The sequence below is a fragment of the Plecotus auritus genome (genome assembly GCF_963455305.1).
Source record: "Plecotus auritus genome assembly, chromosome: 1".
Lineage (NCBI taxonomy): Eukaryota > Metazoa > Chordata > Mammalia > Chiroptera > Vespertilionidae > Plecotus > Plecotus auritus.
In genome coordinates, this window is record NC_137770.1 from 116,461,041 (window position 1) to 116,477,916 (window position 16,876).

The 16,876-nt window shown below is 44.4% G+C and overlaps 1 protein-coding gene across 3 annotated transcripts in view; it reads left to right on the forward strand.

The window, feature by feature from the left end:
• EDC3 (enhancer of mRNA decapping 3) overlaps positions 1-16,876 on the forward strand; it is a 76,937-nt gene that overhangs the window by 47,166 nt on the left and 12,895 nt on the right. For 2 of the 3 annotated variants that reach the window (XM_080660138.1, XM_080660139.1), the window contains one exon: positions 6,488-6,823. In XM_080660138.1, coding sequence (XP_080516264.1) covers positions 6,488-6,823 — 336 coding nt within the window. Of the gene's footprint in view, positions 1-6,469; positions 6,824-16,876 lie in introns of all 3 variants that reach the window. The other variant, XM_080660137.1, reaches the window with a different exon arrangement.

Here is a 16,876-nt window from a genome sequence, read left to right on the forward strand (position 1 = left end):
GAAGTTAACACTTAGTGATAGTCCATATGGATTTATATTTGGAATAACCTTGATACTTTTTAATTTGAAAGTTTCATCTCTATAAATCTGATTAGACTAATTTTTAAAGACCTCATGCTGGCTGAAGGCCTATAAGAGTACTAGGGGAAGTGTTAGCTCTGCCATTCTTTTGTTCATTTAGGATTGCATTATTAGTATTATCTTTAATACATTTTTTAAAATATGTTTTTATTGATTGTAGAGAGAAAGGAAAGGAGAAGGAGAGATAGATAGAAACATCAGTGATGAGAGAGAATCATTCATCGGCTGCCTCCTGCACACCCCCTACTGGGGATTGAGCCCACGAACCAGGCATGTGCCCTGACCTGGAATCAAACCCGTGACCTCCTGGTTCATAGGTTGACACTCAACCACTGAGCCACCCTGGCTGGGCCTTTAATGCATTTTTTAATAGAAGTGTTTTTAAGCCACTTACTCATTTTTTAATGCTTTAGTTAAAAATTTGTATAGTTGTACAATGATATGAATGTACTTAGTGTAGTGAATTTACACTTAAGAATGGCTAAAATAGTAAATTTTATGTTACATATATTTTACCACACACAAAAAAATGATGTAACTTTACTTGCAACTATAACTTCTTGTTATAAAGCATCACTCTTTGCTCAGATATCTCAAATACTGGCATGAAACCTCATAAGAGTGTCAATTACCATCCATACATTAAATTCATAAAGATTGATTTCTTGTTGGTTTTAGTAAAAAAGAATGTAAATAGAATATTTAGTACAGTCTCTCTACTCCTAGTAGACCATCCTGTGCACACCTGGGTATGCACACACCCACTGGGCTAGAGCCCTGTTTCCTAATAGAATAGTTTTACTTAATATTGAGGCAGTACATTGATAATTTTGCAAACTGGACTTTTTCTTTAGTTATTCCCTTGCCAACATACATTGCTAATGGTGTTATCCTGACTTTGTATTTTCATGCCTACTCTCCCATTCCTAATCCAGCTCTGCTTTTTCATCCATCCTATCTAATAAAAGAGTAATGTGCAAATTAACCATCACTCCGCTACGCCCACAAGCCACGCCCACAAGCCAATCAGGAGCAAATATGCAAATAAACCCAACCAAGATGGCTACGGCCACAGAGAGCAGGAGGGAGGCTTGGGTTTCCCCGGCAATGGAGGAAGCCAAGCTTTCCGCCTGCCCTTGCCAGCCTAGGCCTCCACTCAAGGCTACAAGGTTTCATGATAGAAGATACATAAACCCAAACAGAAATGGCGGCAGCCACAGAGCTGGAAAGAGCAGGAGGCTAGGGTTGCCCCCGGTGATGGAGGAAGCCAATCTTTCCGCACACCCTAGCCGGCCTAGGCCTCGCTTAAGGCTACAAAGTTTCAATTATAGAAGATACATAAATCCAAAAAAAAATGGCTGCCGCCACGGAGCAAGCAGAAGGCTTGGCTCCGCTCCAGGCTACAAAGTTTCAGTTGTAGAAGATAAATAAACCCCAAATACCAGGGCCTCCGCTTGGGTTGCCAGGGGCCGTGGCCGGCCTGCAAACCACCACAGGCCCCTCGCCCAGGCCGCCCCACGCCCCAAGGGAACCCCCACCCTGATCCGGGACACCCTTCAGGGCAAACCAGCTGGCCCCCACCTGTGCACCAGGCCTCTATCCTATCTAATAAAAGAGTAATATGCAGATTGACCATCACTCCAACACAAGATGGCTGCCCCCATGTGGACACCAGATGACCACCACAAGATGGCCAGCAGGGGAGGGCAGTTGGGAGGGACCAGGCCAGCAGGGGAGGGCAGTTGGGGGCGATCAAGCCTGCAGGGGAGGGCAGTTAGGGGTGACCAAGCCGGCAGAGGAGGGAAGTTGGGGGCAACCAGGCCTGCAGGGAAAGGCAATTGGGAGGGACCCAGGCCTGCAGGGGAGAGCAGTTGTGGGGGGACCAGGCCTGCAGGGCAGGGCAGTTAGGGGTGACCAGGCTTGCGGGGGAGGACAGTTAGGGGAAAACAGGCTGGCAGGGGAGCAGTTAGGCATCAATCAGGCTGGCAGGGGAGTGGTTAGGGGGTGATCAGGCTGGCAGGCAGAAGCGGTAAGGGGTAATCAGGAAGGCAGGCAGGCAAGCAGTTGGGAGCCAGCAGTCCTGGATTGTGAGAGGGATGTCCGACTGCCAGGATCGGGTTTAAATGGGCAGTCGGACATCCCTCGAGGGGTCCCAGATTGGAGAGGGTGCAGGCTGGGCTGAGGGACACACACCCCCGTGCACGAATTTCGTGCACCGGGCCTCTAGTATTTCTATAACACTTTACAAGCTTCTATTATAACTCTCATCACATCATATTTTATTTATTTGTTTATATCTCTCTCCTCCTCCCTTTTTGAGTAGCATGTCTTGGTTATATATACTATAGTCCCAGCACCTAGCTGTGGCACACAATATACTCTCACTGAATTATTGGAATCAGAACTTACCCAGCCATTGACAAGCTTCTTAGTGGTTCATAATTAATCTGAGCTATTTTTGGTGGCTCAGCCAGTTCTTCCTTCCATTTGTAATTTTGGTCAGCTTTAGTTTTTTTCCAGAGGCCTAATTCTCATTTTTACTGCCAGCCACAGCCCTCTTCCATACCAGTATTTGGCAGTTAGGAAGATTAGACCAGTTACATTTGCATAGTACATATCTTTCAGAATAATTATTGTAAGTAATCTTGCTGGTGTTGATTAATTCATTAAATACCTACTGACCGTGTGCTATGTGCTAGAAACCCTGTTGGGGATACACACTGAGCATTTTACATACAAGGGAACTGAGAAGTTGGATGACAGGTATAAGATTATATATCAAGTTACTGACAGAACTGTGACTAGATCCTAGGTCTCCTGACTCACAGCCCAGTGGGTGGAAGGGAGTTGCTCTGAGAAGAGTTAGAACAGGATAGTTGGGATGGTACTTGTGAGAGGGTTTGCTTATGATCATCCTAAACTCTACTGTGCATTTTCAGTAACTGAGCCTAGTGTCTTCAAGGAAGTACCTTACATTTATTTAGACCATGTTGGAAGTTCCGTTTGGCATACTGGGCACCTGGTTCACCCTTTCAGGTGGTCAGATGAGGATCAGAGTACAAACTCAATTCAGGATTCTCTTGGAATGAATGGTTTGGAGAATTCTGTGGGGTCTTATGCCTTCGATGCTAGGGGATTAATTGACTGATGTGTGCCAGCCAAATAGAGTCTTAGAGACAAAGGGTGGCTGGCTGCCCTATTGCTGATGTGTATCTTGGTGTGGCCTCTGCAGGATCAGGTCGATATGGTCCTTGTCATTATTGGATGGTTCAGAAATTGTTTACCCAGAAGTGATAAATTTTTGGGAAAAGAGATCACATTAACCCAAAGATCTAAGGACAGGTTTATAAGTCAAAATACCGACTTAGCCCGGCCGGTGTGGCTCATTGGTTGAAAGTTAACCTCTGAACCAAGGAGGTCACAGGTTCAATTCCCCATCAGCGTATGTGCCCAGGTTGCAAGCCCGATCCCCAAGGGAGAGGCGTGCAGCAGGTAGCTGATCGATGATTCTCTCTTATCGTTGATGTTTCTATATCGCCCTCTTCCTTCCTCTTTGAAATCAATAAAAATATATTTAAAAATAACGATGTATAGTGGGAGATGTATATCTGGCTTAGAATCTGAAATCTGTCTAAACCAGGGATTCCAACCCACTGGGCTCTAGCCTGGTGTCAAATTAAAAATCAGAAGGTTGCTTGCGTGGTAAGATAGAATTAAGAGCTGGTTGAATAGTATCTTCCTATGAGCGTCTGTCACATTGGAGTATTCTTTCTTAATTACTTAACATTCAGAATCAACCCACCCAGACTTGTGGGAGGAGACTACTGTATTTTTGCCCTTTCACTTTTTGATATTCAGTTGTCAAAAAAGCCTCTCTCAGCCCTGGCCTGTGTGGCTCAGTTGGTTGGATCATTGTCCTATACACAGAAAGGTGGCAGGTTCCATTTCCAGTCAGGGCACATACCCATGTTGTGGGTTTGATCCCTAGTCAGGGTACAGGGTATGTTCAGGAGGCAACTGACCGAGTTTCTCTCACATTGATGTTTTTTACTCTCTCTCTCTCTCTCTCTCTCTCTTTCTCTCTCTCTCTCTCTAATGAATTTTTAAAAAATTAAGCCCTGGCCGAAGCCGGTTTGGCTCAGTGGATAGAGCGTCGGCCTGCGGACTGAAGGGTCCCGGGTTCGATTCCGGTCAAGGGCACGTACCTTGGTTGCGGGCATATCCCCAGTGGGGGGTGTGCAGGAGGCAGCTGGTCAATGTTTCTCTCTCATCGATGTTTCTAGCTCTCTATCCCTCTCCCTTCCTCTCTGTAAAATATCAATTAAAAAAAAAAAATTAAGCCCTGGCCATTGTTGCTCAGTAGTTGGAGTGTCATCCTGCGTACCGAAGGGTGGTGGGTTTGATTCCCCGTCAAGGGCACATACCTGGATTGTAGCTTCAATCCCCTGCCTGGTTGGGGCACCTGCAGAAGGCAACCAATCAATGTGTCTTTCTCACATCAATGTTTCTCTCTCTCTCTCTCTCTCTTTTTCTCTACCCCTCCATCCCTCTCTCCCTTCCACTCTCTAAAAATCAATGGGGGCGTGGGGGTGGGGGAAATATCCTCAGGTGAGGATTGCAACAACAACAATTTTTTTTTAAAGCCTCTGTCATTACCAGTTTCCTTCTGAAGAGAGAACTGGTTTAAACTTCCAGGGAGTACCGCTTATTTTCTTTTGTTATTATTATTATTACTAGAGGCCGGTGCACGAAATTCGTGCACGAGGGTGTGTGTCCCTCAGCCCAGCCTGCACCCTCTCCAATCTGGGACCCCTCGAGGGATGTCCGACTGCCCATTTAAACCCGATCCCGGCAGTCGGACATCCCTCTCACAATCCAGGACTGCTGGCTCCCAACTGCTCGCCTGCCTGCCTTCCTGATTACCCCTTACCGCTTCTGCCTGCCAGCCTGATCACCCCCTAACCACTCCCCTGCCAGCCTGATTGATGCCTAACTGCTCCCCTGCCAGCCTGTTTTCCCCTAACTGTCCTCCCCCGCAAGCCTGGTCACCCCTAACTGCCCTGCCCTGCAGGCCTGGTCCCCCCACAACTGCTCTCCCCTGCAGGCCTGGGTCCCTCCCAATTGCCTTTCCCTGCAGGCCTGGTTGCCCCCAACTTCCCTCCTCTGCCGGCTTGGTCACCCCTAACTGCCCTCCCCTGCAGGCTTGATCGCCCCCAACTGCCCTCCCCTGCTGGCCTGGTCCCTCCCAACTGCCCTCCCCTGCTGGCCATCTTGTGGTGGTCATCTGGTGTCCACATGGGGGCAGCCATCTTGTGTTGGAGTGATGGTCAATCTGCATATTACTCTTTTATTAGATAGGATAGAGGCCTGGTGCACAGGTGGGGGCCAGCTGGTTTGCCCTGAAGGGTGTCCCGGATCAGGGTGGGGGTTCCCTTGGGGCGTGGGGCGGCCTGGGCGAGGGGCCTGTGGTGGTTTGCAGGCCGGCCACGGCCCCTGGCGACCCAAGCGGAGGCCCTGGTATCTGGGGTTTATTTATCTCCTACAATTGAAACTTTGTAGCCTGGAGCAGAGCCCAGCCTCCTGCTTGCTCCGTGGCAGCAGCCATTTTTTTTTTTGTATTTATGTATCTTCTATAATTGAAACTGTGTAGCCTTAAGCAGAGGCCTGGGCCGGCCAGGGTGTGCGGAAAGATTGGCTTCCTCCATCACCGGGGGCAACCCTAGCCTCCTGCTCTTTCCAGCTCTGTGGCTGCCGCCATTTCTGTTTGGATTTATGTATCTTCTATCATGAAACCTTGTAGCCTTGAGTGGAGGCCTAGGCTGGCAAGGGCAGGTGGAAAGCTTGGCTTCCTCCATTGTGGGGGAAACCCAAGCCTCCCTCCTGCTCTCTGTGGCCGTAGCCATCTTGGTTGGGTTTATTTGCATATTTGCTCCTGATTGGCTTGTGGGCGTGGCTTGTGGGTGTAGCGGAGTGATGGTTAATTTGCATACTACTCTTTTATTAGATAGGATTATTTAATCCTCACCCAAAGATATGTTTTTTATTGATTCTAGAGGGAGAGAGAGAAACATTGATTGGCTGCCTTTCATTCACACCCCGACCAGGGATTGAACCTATAACCTGGGCATGTGTCCTGACTGGGAATTCGGTATTATGCTCTAATCAACTGAGCCACACCAGCCAGGGCAGTACTGCTTATTTTATGTTCACTATTACTTGGGTAATATATGAAATCTATTATTTTATGAAATTTGTGGTAGTTTGTGCTACTTAATATGATTGAAGAATAGCTTACCATCTTCACTTTGATTCCTGTAACACTCTCCACAAAGAACTAATGCATTTTCTACTTCCACTGAGCACTTTTCTGTGGGCACACTGAATTTAGTTCCTATTTTTTCTCCAGGGTCGTCTAGTAGCAGGCACCCAAATCAGGCAACTCCAAAGAAAAGTGGTTTAAAGAATGGCCAAATGAAGAATAAAGATGACGAGTGCTTTGGGGATGATATTGAAGAGATCCCAGACACAGATTTTGATTTTGAAGGGAACCTAGCCCTATTTGACAAGGCAGCTGTGTTTGAGGAGATTGATACATATGAGAGGAGAAGTGGTACCCGTTCCAGGGGTATCCCAAATGAAAGGCCTACTCGGTACCGCCACGATGAGAACATCCTGGAGTCAGAGCCCATAGTCTACCGACGGATCACAGTGCCTCACAATGTGAGCAAGGAGTTCTGCACAGGTGAGTTGCACCAGATCCCACATCCTTCTGGCTGCTCTCCCCTTTCTATTATGCTTGAAGCAGAATGACCCAGATTCTGACTCAGAGTCTTACAGTAGGAATTAACTAAAGTGGCTTGGTGGTTGGCCATTATTATTTTCTCTTGGGGATTATGGCCAGTACAACATAATTACCTACCACTGTCGGGGAGTTGATTTCTCTACATGTCTATTTCTATCCTGCATCTGGCAGAATCTGTTCTGCAGTTAATTTAGTACTAGAGGCCCAGTGCACGAAATTCATGCACAGGTAGGGTCCCTAGGCCTAGCTGGCAATCAGGGCCAATCTATGGGGTGACCGGCAGGACAATCAGGGCCCCCTCTTGCACCCACCTGGGCTGGCCTGGTGCCGCCGGTCACCTCCCTCTGCGGGGTGATGGGCAGGGTGATCGGGGGGGCCCCCACTGGCACCTGCCTTGGCTGGCAGCCTGGCACCGCCTGCTCACTGGCCCCGCCCCCTGCTGCTACTGCTGGTCGAGGCCTATGGGCTGGGGGCAGCTCCTGCGTTGCGTGTCTGCCCCCAGGTGGTCAGTGCGCATCATAGCGACCGGTCGTTCTGCCATTCAGTAAATTTGCATATCAGGGTTTTATTATATAGGATGTTACAATTAATAACTAAAGGTATAGGGGCCAACTATCTAGATTCACATAATTCAATCTATTTTCACTTTGGCTTCCCTGTTACTGCCTGAACATTTTAGCAGAAGTTCAACTCTTCACTAATTATTTGCTGTGGTAAAAAACAGTTGGAGATGGATGTTTGAAACCACTGGTTAAAATTAGGGTTTCAGTAAATTACATTTGTTTACTACACTGTCTTCATCTCCTGCTAGCCCTGGTCATTGAGAGTTGACTAGTCATAATTGTCATATAACAAAACAGTACCTTGGTAATTATGTATGTCACTGTAGTATATGATAGTCTAGTCCAGTGGTCGGCAAACTGTGGCTCACGAGCCACATGCGGCTCTTTGGCCCCTTGAGTGTGGCTCTTCCACAAAATACCACGGCCTGGGCAAGTCTATTTTGAAGAAGTGGCATTAGAAGAAGTTTAAGTTTAAAAAATTTGGCTCTCAAAAGAAATTTCAATCGTTGTACTGTTGATATTTGGCTCTGTTGATGAATGAGTTTGCCGACCACTGGTCTAGTCTGTTACCCCAGTGCTTTTTAAGTTTCTTTTTTTTTTTTAGCAGTAAAGTCTTCAAACATGTAAAAGCAGCTGTGGGAGAGGTGGTCTACCTCATCCTTGTCCCTTCCTCCCAAACCACATTCTTAACTGGGCTTCTTGGAGTACAGTTTGAAAACCATTGTTATTGAATGATGTTAAGCTAAAGGGGGAATCATAATCATTTTAAGAGGTAGAGAAGGAACTGAGTAATTGGTTTGAAGTTTTGAATGTAAATTTTGAATGCTAGTAGTGCTTATAGAGAGAATTATGGAACCAGCTTAATTACATGGAGAAGAATCAGATCTGGCGTGGCTTTTTTTTTTTAATATGTTTTTATTTATTTCAGAGAGAGGAAGGGATAGGGAGAGAGAGAAACATCAATGATGAAAATCATCAGTCGGCTGCCTCCTGCACAGCCCCTACTGGGGATCGAGCCCACACCCCAGACATGTGCCCTGACCAGGAATTGAAATGTTCATGGTGGGCGCTCAACCACTGAGCAACACCAGCCAGGCTGGCATGGCTTTTTGTAGACAGCTATAGAGCTCTGTTATATTTGGTTTTGCTGAGTGTAGCAGTTTGCACTTAACTTTTCATGTGAAAGGAAAAAAAAAAGCAGACTGTCAAGCTAAGAAAGACTCCTAAACTGTTTCCATCTTTCACTAGCAGACTCTGGCAGAGGTGCCTCTTTACTAAGGTGCCTCTAAACTACTTACGGTAGTTTCCTTAAGTGGCATTGAGTGTATCTTGCTGAACTCCTTTGATTTTTACCACCTATGTAAAGGCAAACAGTGTAGTTCCGAATCAGGCTTAACTGGCCAGGTTTTAAGTTTTTCGAAGGCAGCTATCATCCAGCAGTTCATGTAGTACCTCAGATCCTGCCTTCCATCTACCTCTGACTGCTCCCCTTTTACTGCCTCTACTGGTAGCTCTCTGGACTGAGGTGGTTGGTCGGTCATTCAGTATGTGATTTCCCTGGAATTCCTGAGCTCAGGGAGATGATAGCCTGCCTTGGAGTAAAGTAACTAACAGGGAGAGAATAACAGTGAGAATCAGTAAAGTGTCAACGGTGCTAAGGAGTTGGAAATGAAGCCCTTTTCCTATGTCAGAAAAGGAGTCAGGAAACAGTTATCTTGCTGAGCAGTTTCTACAGGTGATTTTCTTAAAAATATATTTTATTGATTTTTTTTTTTTTACAGAGAGGAAGGGAGAGGGATTGAGAGCTAGAAACATCGATGAGAGAGAAACATCGATCAGCTGCCTCCTGCACACCTCCTACTGGGGATGTGCCCGCAACCAAGGTACATGCCCTAATCGAACCTGGGACCTTTCAGTCTGTAGGCTGACACTCTATCCACTGAGCCAAACCAGTTAGAGTTCTACAGGTGATTTTTATCTCAGCTTCAGATCCAAGGCATAAATAAGCCTCAAAGCAGGTTTTACTGAATGTTATTCAGATAGTGCTGGGGACACTTTTCCAATTGGATTCACTATCTAAATGTTAGGATCAGAATAAGGCAAACTAGCCCAGCTGGTTTGGCTCAGTGGATAGAGCATCGGACTGCGGACTGAAGGGTCCCAGGTTCAATTCCAGTCAAGGGCACATGCTCAGGTTGCGGGCTCAATCCCCAGTTGGGGGCGTGCAGAAGGCAGCTGGTCAATGATTCTCTCTCATCATTGATGTTTCTCTCTCCCTCACCCTTCCTCTCTGAAATCAATAAAAATATATATTTAAAAAAAAAAAAAAAAGAATAAGGCAAACTATCTGGAATATGTGGGGAAACAACCTAGGTTCATACAATGTTAGTGTTAGGTTACTTGCTTACCTAGTGTAATTCTTTCATTTTACAGATGAGGACATTGAAGCCCAGAGTGGTAAAGGCTCTTAAAAACTTGATCCTATTTACTTTCCTCTTCTGAATGCAGTTAAGTTTACAAGGAAGGAGAATATAGTATGAGAAGGTCAGTGTAATGGCAAAATAGACTATAGTCTTTTATCTTTAGTATGCCCTCAGAAATTGGCCAACTTAGATCAGCCATTACACGAAATGACTATAAAATGCTAGATTGGGTAACTCCTCAATCTAGCCTTGTGGCATTCATGTTCTAGAACAGCCGTGGGCAAACTACGGCCCGCGGGCCGGATCCGGCCCGTTCGGCTGTTCTATCTGGCCCACGGAGCCAAAAGAGTGGAGGGTTCTCTTGCTCTCCCCTCCGCTCCTTTACTTTGAATTTATATTAGTTCACACAAACACTCCATCCATGCTTTTGTTCCGGCCCTTCGGTCCAGTTTAAGAACCCGTTGTGGCCCTCGAGTCAAAAAGTTTGCCCACCCCTGTTCTAGAACCTCAGATACCTTGTTTTTCTACTAATCCCCATACCCAGAGAGGCAACAGAAGAACAAGTAACTACCCATTTGGTGATGGCTGGGGTTTTAGGTTCTGAGAGCTCGCTGCTGGTATTCCATATACTACTGCATGCCAAGTGGTGTTAACAGTTTCTAAGCCATTACTAATTGCTTATACTTCTTCTCTTGGCAATACTCTTCACCAGTTGTGGGGGCTAGAGGGGAACAATGGTATAAAAGTTCTCTTGATTGGGAAAACACATTCAGGAAGAAACTAAATTTAGCTCTTTGTTTAAAACAAGTCTTTTCTCTCTGGAAAGCCCTTTTGAGTCTTTTGACAGTACTGCTGTCTCCAGCAGTCACAGATTATCAGATATTCCTCCAGCTTGGCCCTACCCTGCTAAATAATATCAGAGGCCACATCCATGTGTGTTAGGTTTGGCTATAAAATGCTAGATGCATGTGAGCACTCTTTGTTCAATAGTTAGAGGTCCCTAAAGAACACTGGTCAGGAGAGTGGTAAAGCCTCAGAGAATCTTTGCTCAACATTCATAATATTCTAAACGAAATATTTAAGACACTTTGGATCATTCAAAATGCTGTGCTTATTGTAAGTCATTCAAAGACAGTCCTTGTGTTCAAGTTATTAAAATGTACTGGGAAATGGCAATATACTATATATGCCTGGAGTCCAATGAGAGTGCACTGTGTGTTGAGAAGCAGGAGAGGTCTGGAAGACTGGGCTGATCAGGGCAGGCTTCACAAAGGGAATAGAACAAAAGCCCTGAAGCATGGGCAGGATTTCATCAGACAAACATGAAGAGGATATTCATGAGTAGGCTGGGCAGGTGCTAGTGAGGAAAGGGCCTCTGTGAGATCAGCCATTGGCTGGTTGGGCCAGGTCAGAAAGTTTATGTTGTGCAGGAATTAAAAATAGCTTTGGACAAAAGCACAGAGAGCCCTGTGTGCCAATGCTGTCCTTGTCCTATGGCCATGGGAACAACTGAAAGATTCTGAAAATGACAAAATCCAAAATTTCTTTTTGGAAGAGAGTCTATTTAAACTGGTCTCTTGATAGAATTCAGGGTACAATGAGAAAAGAGACCAGAATAGGCTCAAATCATTTCGGCTCATGACATAACTAATGTGCCAGGGATTTGGACTTCTGAATGGAAAAGAAGACAGATGTGAGAGAAGTGACAAAGGGGAATTTGATAGGATTTGATTATTGAAAACAAGTGGGAAAGGATGAGGGTGATCAAGAAGATTGAAAGGCATTAAACCTGTGAGGCAGGAAAAACATCAGTGAGAGTCTAATTGCAGTCAGATTGCATGGATTTATAGTGGGTTAAGTCCACTGTCCTCCTGTAGTGCTTTGTGGCTGAGCCCAGAGAAAGCAGATACTGTAGTTACTACACTGAGGAATAGAGGTGAAGGAGTTACTAACTATTAAAGGTTTCAACAAGGAGGCTTTTGTAGAGTCAGAATTGAGTTCCATAGCTGGAAGGAGGCTGCTGAGCCTGTTCCCTTATCTGTAAATTGGGATAATACTTGTAAAATGAGATCATGTAGAAAAGCAGCTAGTACATTGCCCTGTTTATAATTGTTATTTATCAATATGTGACTTCAAATGTGAATTTTAAAGGCTATCTCAGTAGTGTAATTTCAAAGAGTCAACTTTTAAATTGAGCATAGTGGTTTGGGTCGATTTCTGGGTTCTCTGTTCTGTTCCATTGATCTATATGCCTGTTCTTGTGCCAGTACCAGGGTGTTTTGATTACAGTGGCTCTGTAGTATAACTTGATATCTGGTATTGTGATTCCTCCAACTTTGTTCTTTCTTAAGAATGCTGTAGCTTTTCGGAGTGTTTTTGGTTCCATGTAAATTTTTGGAGTATTAGTTCAAATCTGTAAAATATGCTGTTGGTATTTTAATAGAGATTGCATTGAATCTGTAGGTTGCTTTGGGTTAGTGTGGACATTTTAATTATATTAATTCTACCAATCCATGAACATGGTATATGCTTCCACTTGTTTATATCTCTTCTATCTCTTTTTACAACATTCTGTAGTTTTCTGAGTACAAGACTTTTACCTCCTTGGTTAAGTTTATTCCTAAGTATCTTAATTTTTTTGTTGTTGTTACAGTGGTAAATGGGATTGTTTTTGTAGTTTCTCTTTCTGAGAGTTCATTATTAGTATATAAAAATGCCATTGATTTCTGGGTGTTAATTTTGTATCCTGCTACACTGCTGAATTCATTTATTAAACCTAGTAGTTTTTTGGTGGCATCTTTAGCATTGATGTGTCTTCTATAAATAATGAGAGTTTTACTTCCTCCTTTCCAATTTGGATGCCTTTTATTTCTTCTTCTTGTCTAATCGCAATGGCCAGGACTTCCAGAACTATGTTGAATAAGAGTGGTGAAATCAGACATCCATATCTTGTTCCTGTTCTTAGGGGAAATGCTTGTAGTTTTTGTCTATTCAGTATGATTTTTGCTGTAGGTTCGTTATATATGGCCTTTATTATGTTGGGGTATGCTCTCTCTATTCCCACTTTGCTGAGAGTGGGTGTCAAAAATGGGTGCTGGATTTTGTCGAATGCTTTTTCTGCATCTGTTGATATGATCATGTGAGTTTTGCCTTTCAGATTGTTTATGTGATGTATCATGTTTATTGATTTGTGAATATTATACCAGCCTTGCATCCCTGGAATAAATAACACTTGGTCATGTGTATGATCTTTTTAATATGCTAGAGGCCCAGTGTGCGAAATCACGCAAGACCCAGACCTGGCACGCCGCGGGACCCATCACTGCACCTCCTGGTGACAGGTCTTGGGTTGTTATGGCATTATGACCACTGGGTTTTTATTATATAGATTGCTGTATTCGATTTGCTAATATGTTGTTGAGGATTTTAGCATCTATATTCATTAGGGATATTGACCTGTAATTCTCTTTCTTTATAGTGTCTTTATCTGGTTTTGGTATTAGGATAATGCTGACCTCATAAAAAGAGCTTAGAAGTGTTCCTTCTTGGAATTTTTTTGAATAGTTTGAGGAGTATAGGTGTTAGTTTTCTTTGAATGTTCGGTAAAACTGCCCTGTGAAACCATCTGTACCAGGGATTTTGTTTGCTGGGAGTTTGTTGTTGTTGTTTAATTATGCATGTGTTTTTTAAAATATATTTTATTGATTTCAGAGAGGGAGAGGGAGAGACAGATAGAAACACCAATGATGAGAATCATTGATCGGCTGCCTCCTGCATGCCCCTCACTGGGGATCGAGCCCACACCCAGGCATGTGCCCTTGATTGGAATCGAGCCCAGGACCCTTCAGTCCACAGGCTGATGCTCTATCCACTGAGCCAAACCAGCTGGTGCTGCTGGGAGTTTTTTTTATTACTGCTTCTATTTCCTCAGTTGTTAGTGGCCTATTCAGGTTTTCTGATTCTTCCTGATTCAGTTTTGGAAGATTGTATTTTTTTTAGGAATTTGTCCACTTCATCCACATCCTCCAGCTGGTTGGCATATAGTTATTCATAGTATTTTCTTACAATCCTTTGTATTTCTGTGGTGTCAGTTGTTACTTTACTACTTTTATTTCTGATTTTATTTATTTGGGTCCTCTCTCTTTCTTGATGAGTCTGGCTAAAGGTTCATCAATCTTGTTTATCTTTTCAAAGAACCAGCTCTTGGTTTCATTGATCTTTTGTTTGTTTTGTTTTTAGGCTCTATGTCATTTATTTCTGCTCTGGTCTTTATTTTTTCCATCCTTCTACTTCCTCAGAGATTTTCTTGTTGTTCTCTTTCTAATCTTTAAGTTGCAGGGTTAAATAATTTATTAATAATTTTCCTGGTTTTTTGAGATAGGCCTGTAGTTCTATGAACTTCCCTCTCAGGACTGCTTTCACTGTGACCCATAGATTTGGGGTTGTTGTATGTTCATTTTCATTTGTTTACAGGAAGCTTGATCTCATTGGTAGTCCATTCATCATTTAATAACATGCTATTTAACCTCCACATGTTTGAATGTTTTTGAGTGTTTTTACTGTAGTTGATTTCTAATTTCAGGCCATTGTGATTCAAAAAGGTACTTGATATGATTTCAGTGTTCTTGAACTTGTAGAGACTTAGCTTGTGTCCTAACATGTGGTCTATCTTTGAGAATGACCCATGTGCACTTGAGAAGAATGTATATTCTGCATCTTTGGGGTGAAATGTTCTGTAAATGTCAGTTAAATCCATCTGACCCAGTGTGTCATTTATAGTCATTGTTTTCTTGTTGATTTTCTTTTTTCTGAAAGATCTATGCAGTGAAGTCTTTGACTTTGCAGTGAAGTTTCTTTCCTGTCCTGGTTTACTGGGCACTGAAATGGCACATGTGTGTTGATACTGATGCATAAAATACTACTAGTGGCCGGTGCACAAATTCGTGCACATTGGAAGGACATTAATTAGAAGAAATATTTTAATATTGCTATTTGCCCTTTCTCTATAATAGAAGTGTCAACCAAATTCACTATCGACAATGACAGATCGAAATACCTGTGTGCGATTGGCGCTAGTGAGGGCTTTATATGTATTGTGCATGCACAAGTCAATTTGGCCTTTTATATATAGAGAAAAAACTTGCTTAATTAGACCCACTTTCTGATTTAGCTAAACTTTTTCCAACCCAGTGAAGCACCCCAACTTCTCTTTCGGGTAATAGTTAGCAACACAGCAGTAAGTATCAACACGAAGCAGATTATTATTGTAGATCATGCAGGGATAACAAAGAGTAAAACATTTAACTGCAGCAGTGTTTGACTATATTCTGCGCAGTGAGAAAACCTGAAGTCATTTTCAAGGTCCACCATTTCTTACTTCTTTACAGTCAGGTCAAGTTTCTAAGCTTTCTAAATCTCCATTTTCCAGCTAATGAAAAGAAAATAGGATTCCACTGAGTCTTTTATCTACCTACTCCAGGACTTCTGTGAGGATCAAATGAGATGAGGCACAGGAAAATGCTTCACAGACTTTGGTTAGAGTGTGAAGTGTTTGCACCTGGCTATAAAGCAAGTTGTGTTCCTGGGCTGAAGAAACTGCAAGGAGGCTAGTCGCTAGGGAGAGGAAGCTGGGCGTTGCTATGTGACATCATTACCCGGCGCCCACAGCCACCATTTCTGGGCTGGGCTGGGCTGGGCTATGGGCCGCATTTTGCGCCATGGGGTCTTGGCAGCGTTGGCTGCAATTTGGTGGGCTGTCGCTCCCCGGGGTGGTTGCTTTGTGGACGCCAGATCTGTAGTGCCCTTTATTGTTAAATTAGGGGCCTGCGGGGATCAGGCTGAAACCGGCTCTCCAACATCCCCCAAGGGATCCCAGATTGCAAGAGGGCACACAGGCCAGGCCCAGGGACCCCAGCGGTGCACAATCAGGGCCGGAGAGGGACTGTGGGAGGACCCCAGGGCGTGTCCGGCCCATCTTGCCCAGTCCCGATCGGCCGGACCCCAGCAGCAAGCTAACCTACCCATCAGAGGGTCTGCCCCCTGGTGGTCAGTGCACATCATAGTGACTGGTTGAACAGTTGTAGGGACAATTCACATATTAGGCTTTTATATGTATAGATGGCCTGTTGCTGGGGAGAGGAAGTCGAGCGTTGCTACATGACGTCATTACCTGGCGCTCACGGCCACCATTTCCAGGCTGGGCTGTGGGCCGCATTTTGCACCATGGGTCTCGGCAGCATCGGCTATGATTTGGTGGTCTGTTGCTCCAGGGTGGTGGCAGGGCCTGTGTCCCACTTGGGGGAAGCCAAGTGTTGCTTTGTCGACGCCAGGTCCGTGCTGCCGTTTTTCTATAAATGTCAAGTGCACATCACGGCAGCTTCTGCATTGAGCGTATGCCCCCTGGTGGTCAGTGTGCATCATAGCGGCCACTTGGACGGTGGGAGGGACACTTAGCATATTAGCCTTTTATATAGATAGATAGATAGATAGATAGATAGATAGATAGATTAGAGGCCCGATGCACGAAATTCATGCAAGGGGCTCGGCCCTCACAGCAGCGGCCTCTTGCCTCGGCCCTTACAGCTGCAGCGGCTTGCCTTGGCCCTCGCAGCCCTGGCTTCGTCTGGACGGTCATCTGGCTGTTCAGTCTAATTAGCATATTACTCTTTTATTATTATAAATAGACTTCAAGAATATCAGCTGCTGCAGACTTTGGCCTTTTAAAACCAAGTACTTGCAGTGACTGTGAGTCTCTTTAACCTTTATAGAGTTCTCTTTATTTATGGTGAACAAAATGTTCAAGATTCTTCTGAGTAGTTTAAGGCAAGCCATAGGTTACTTTCCATATACTCTTTCCCTGTGGTATGATTATTGGGTCACATTCACCCCAAATAGGCAGAAAATGACAAATTCTTTGAGAAAACAAGTTGCTAGTTGAAATTTTTTACGAAGAGGAAGGGTAAGTAGAGGAGAGGAGGAGGAAGAAGTGGGGAGTAGATGTGGTGAAC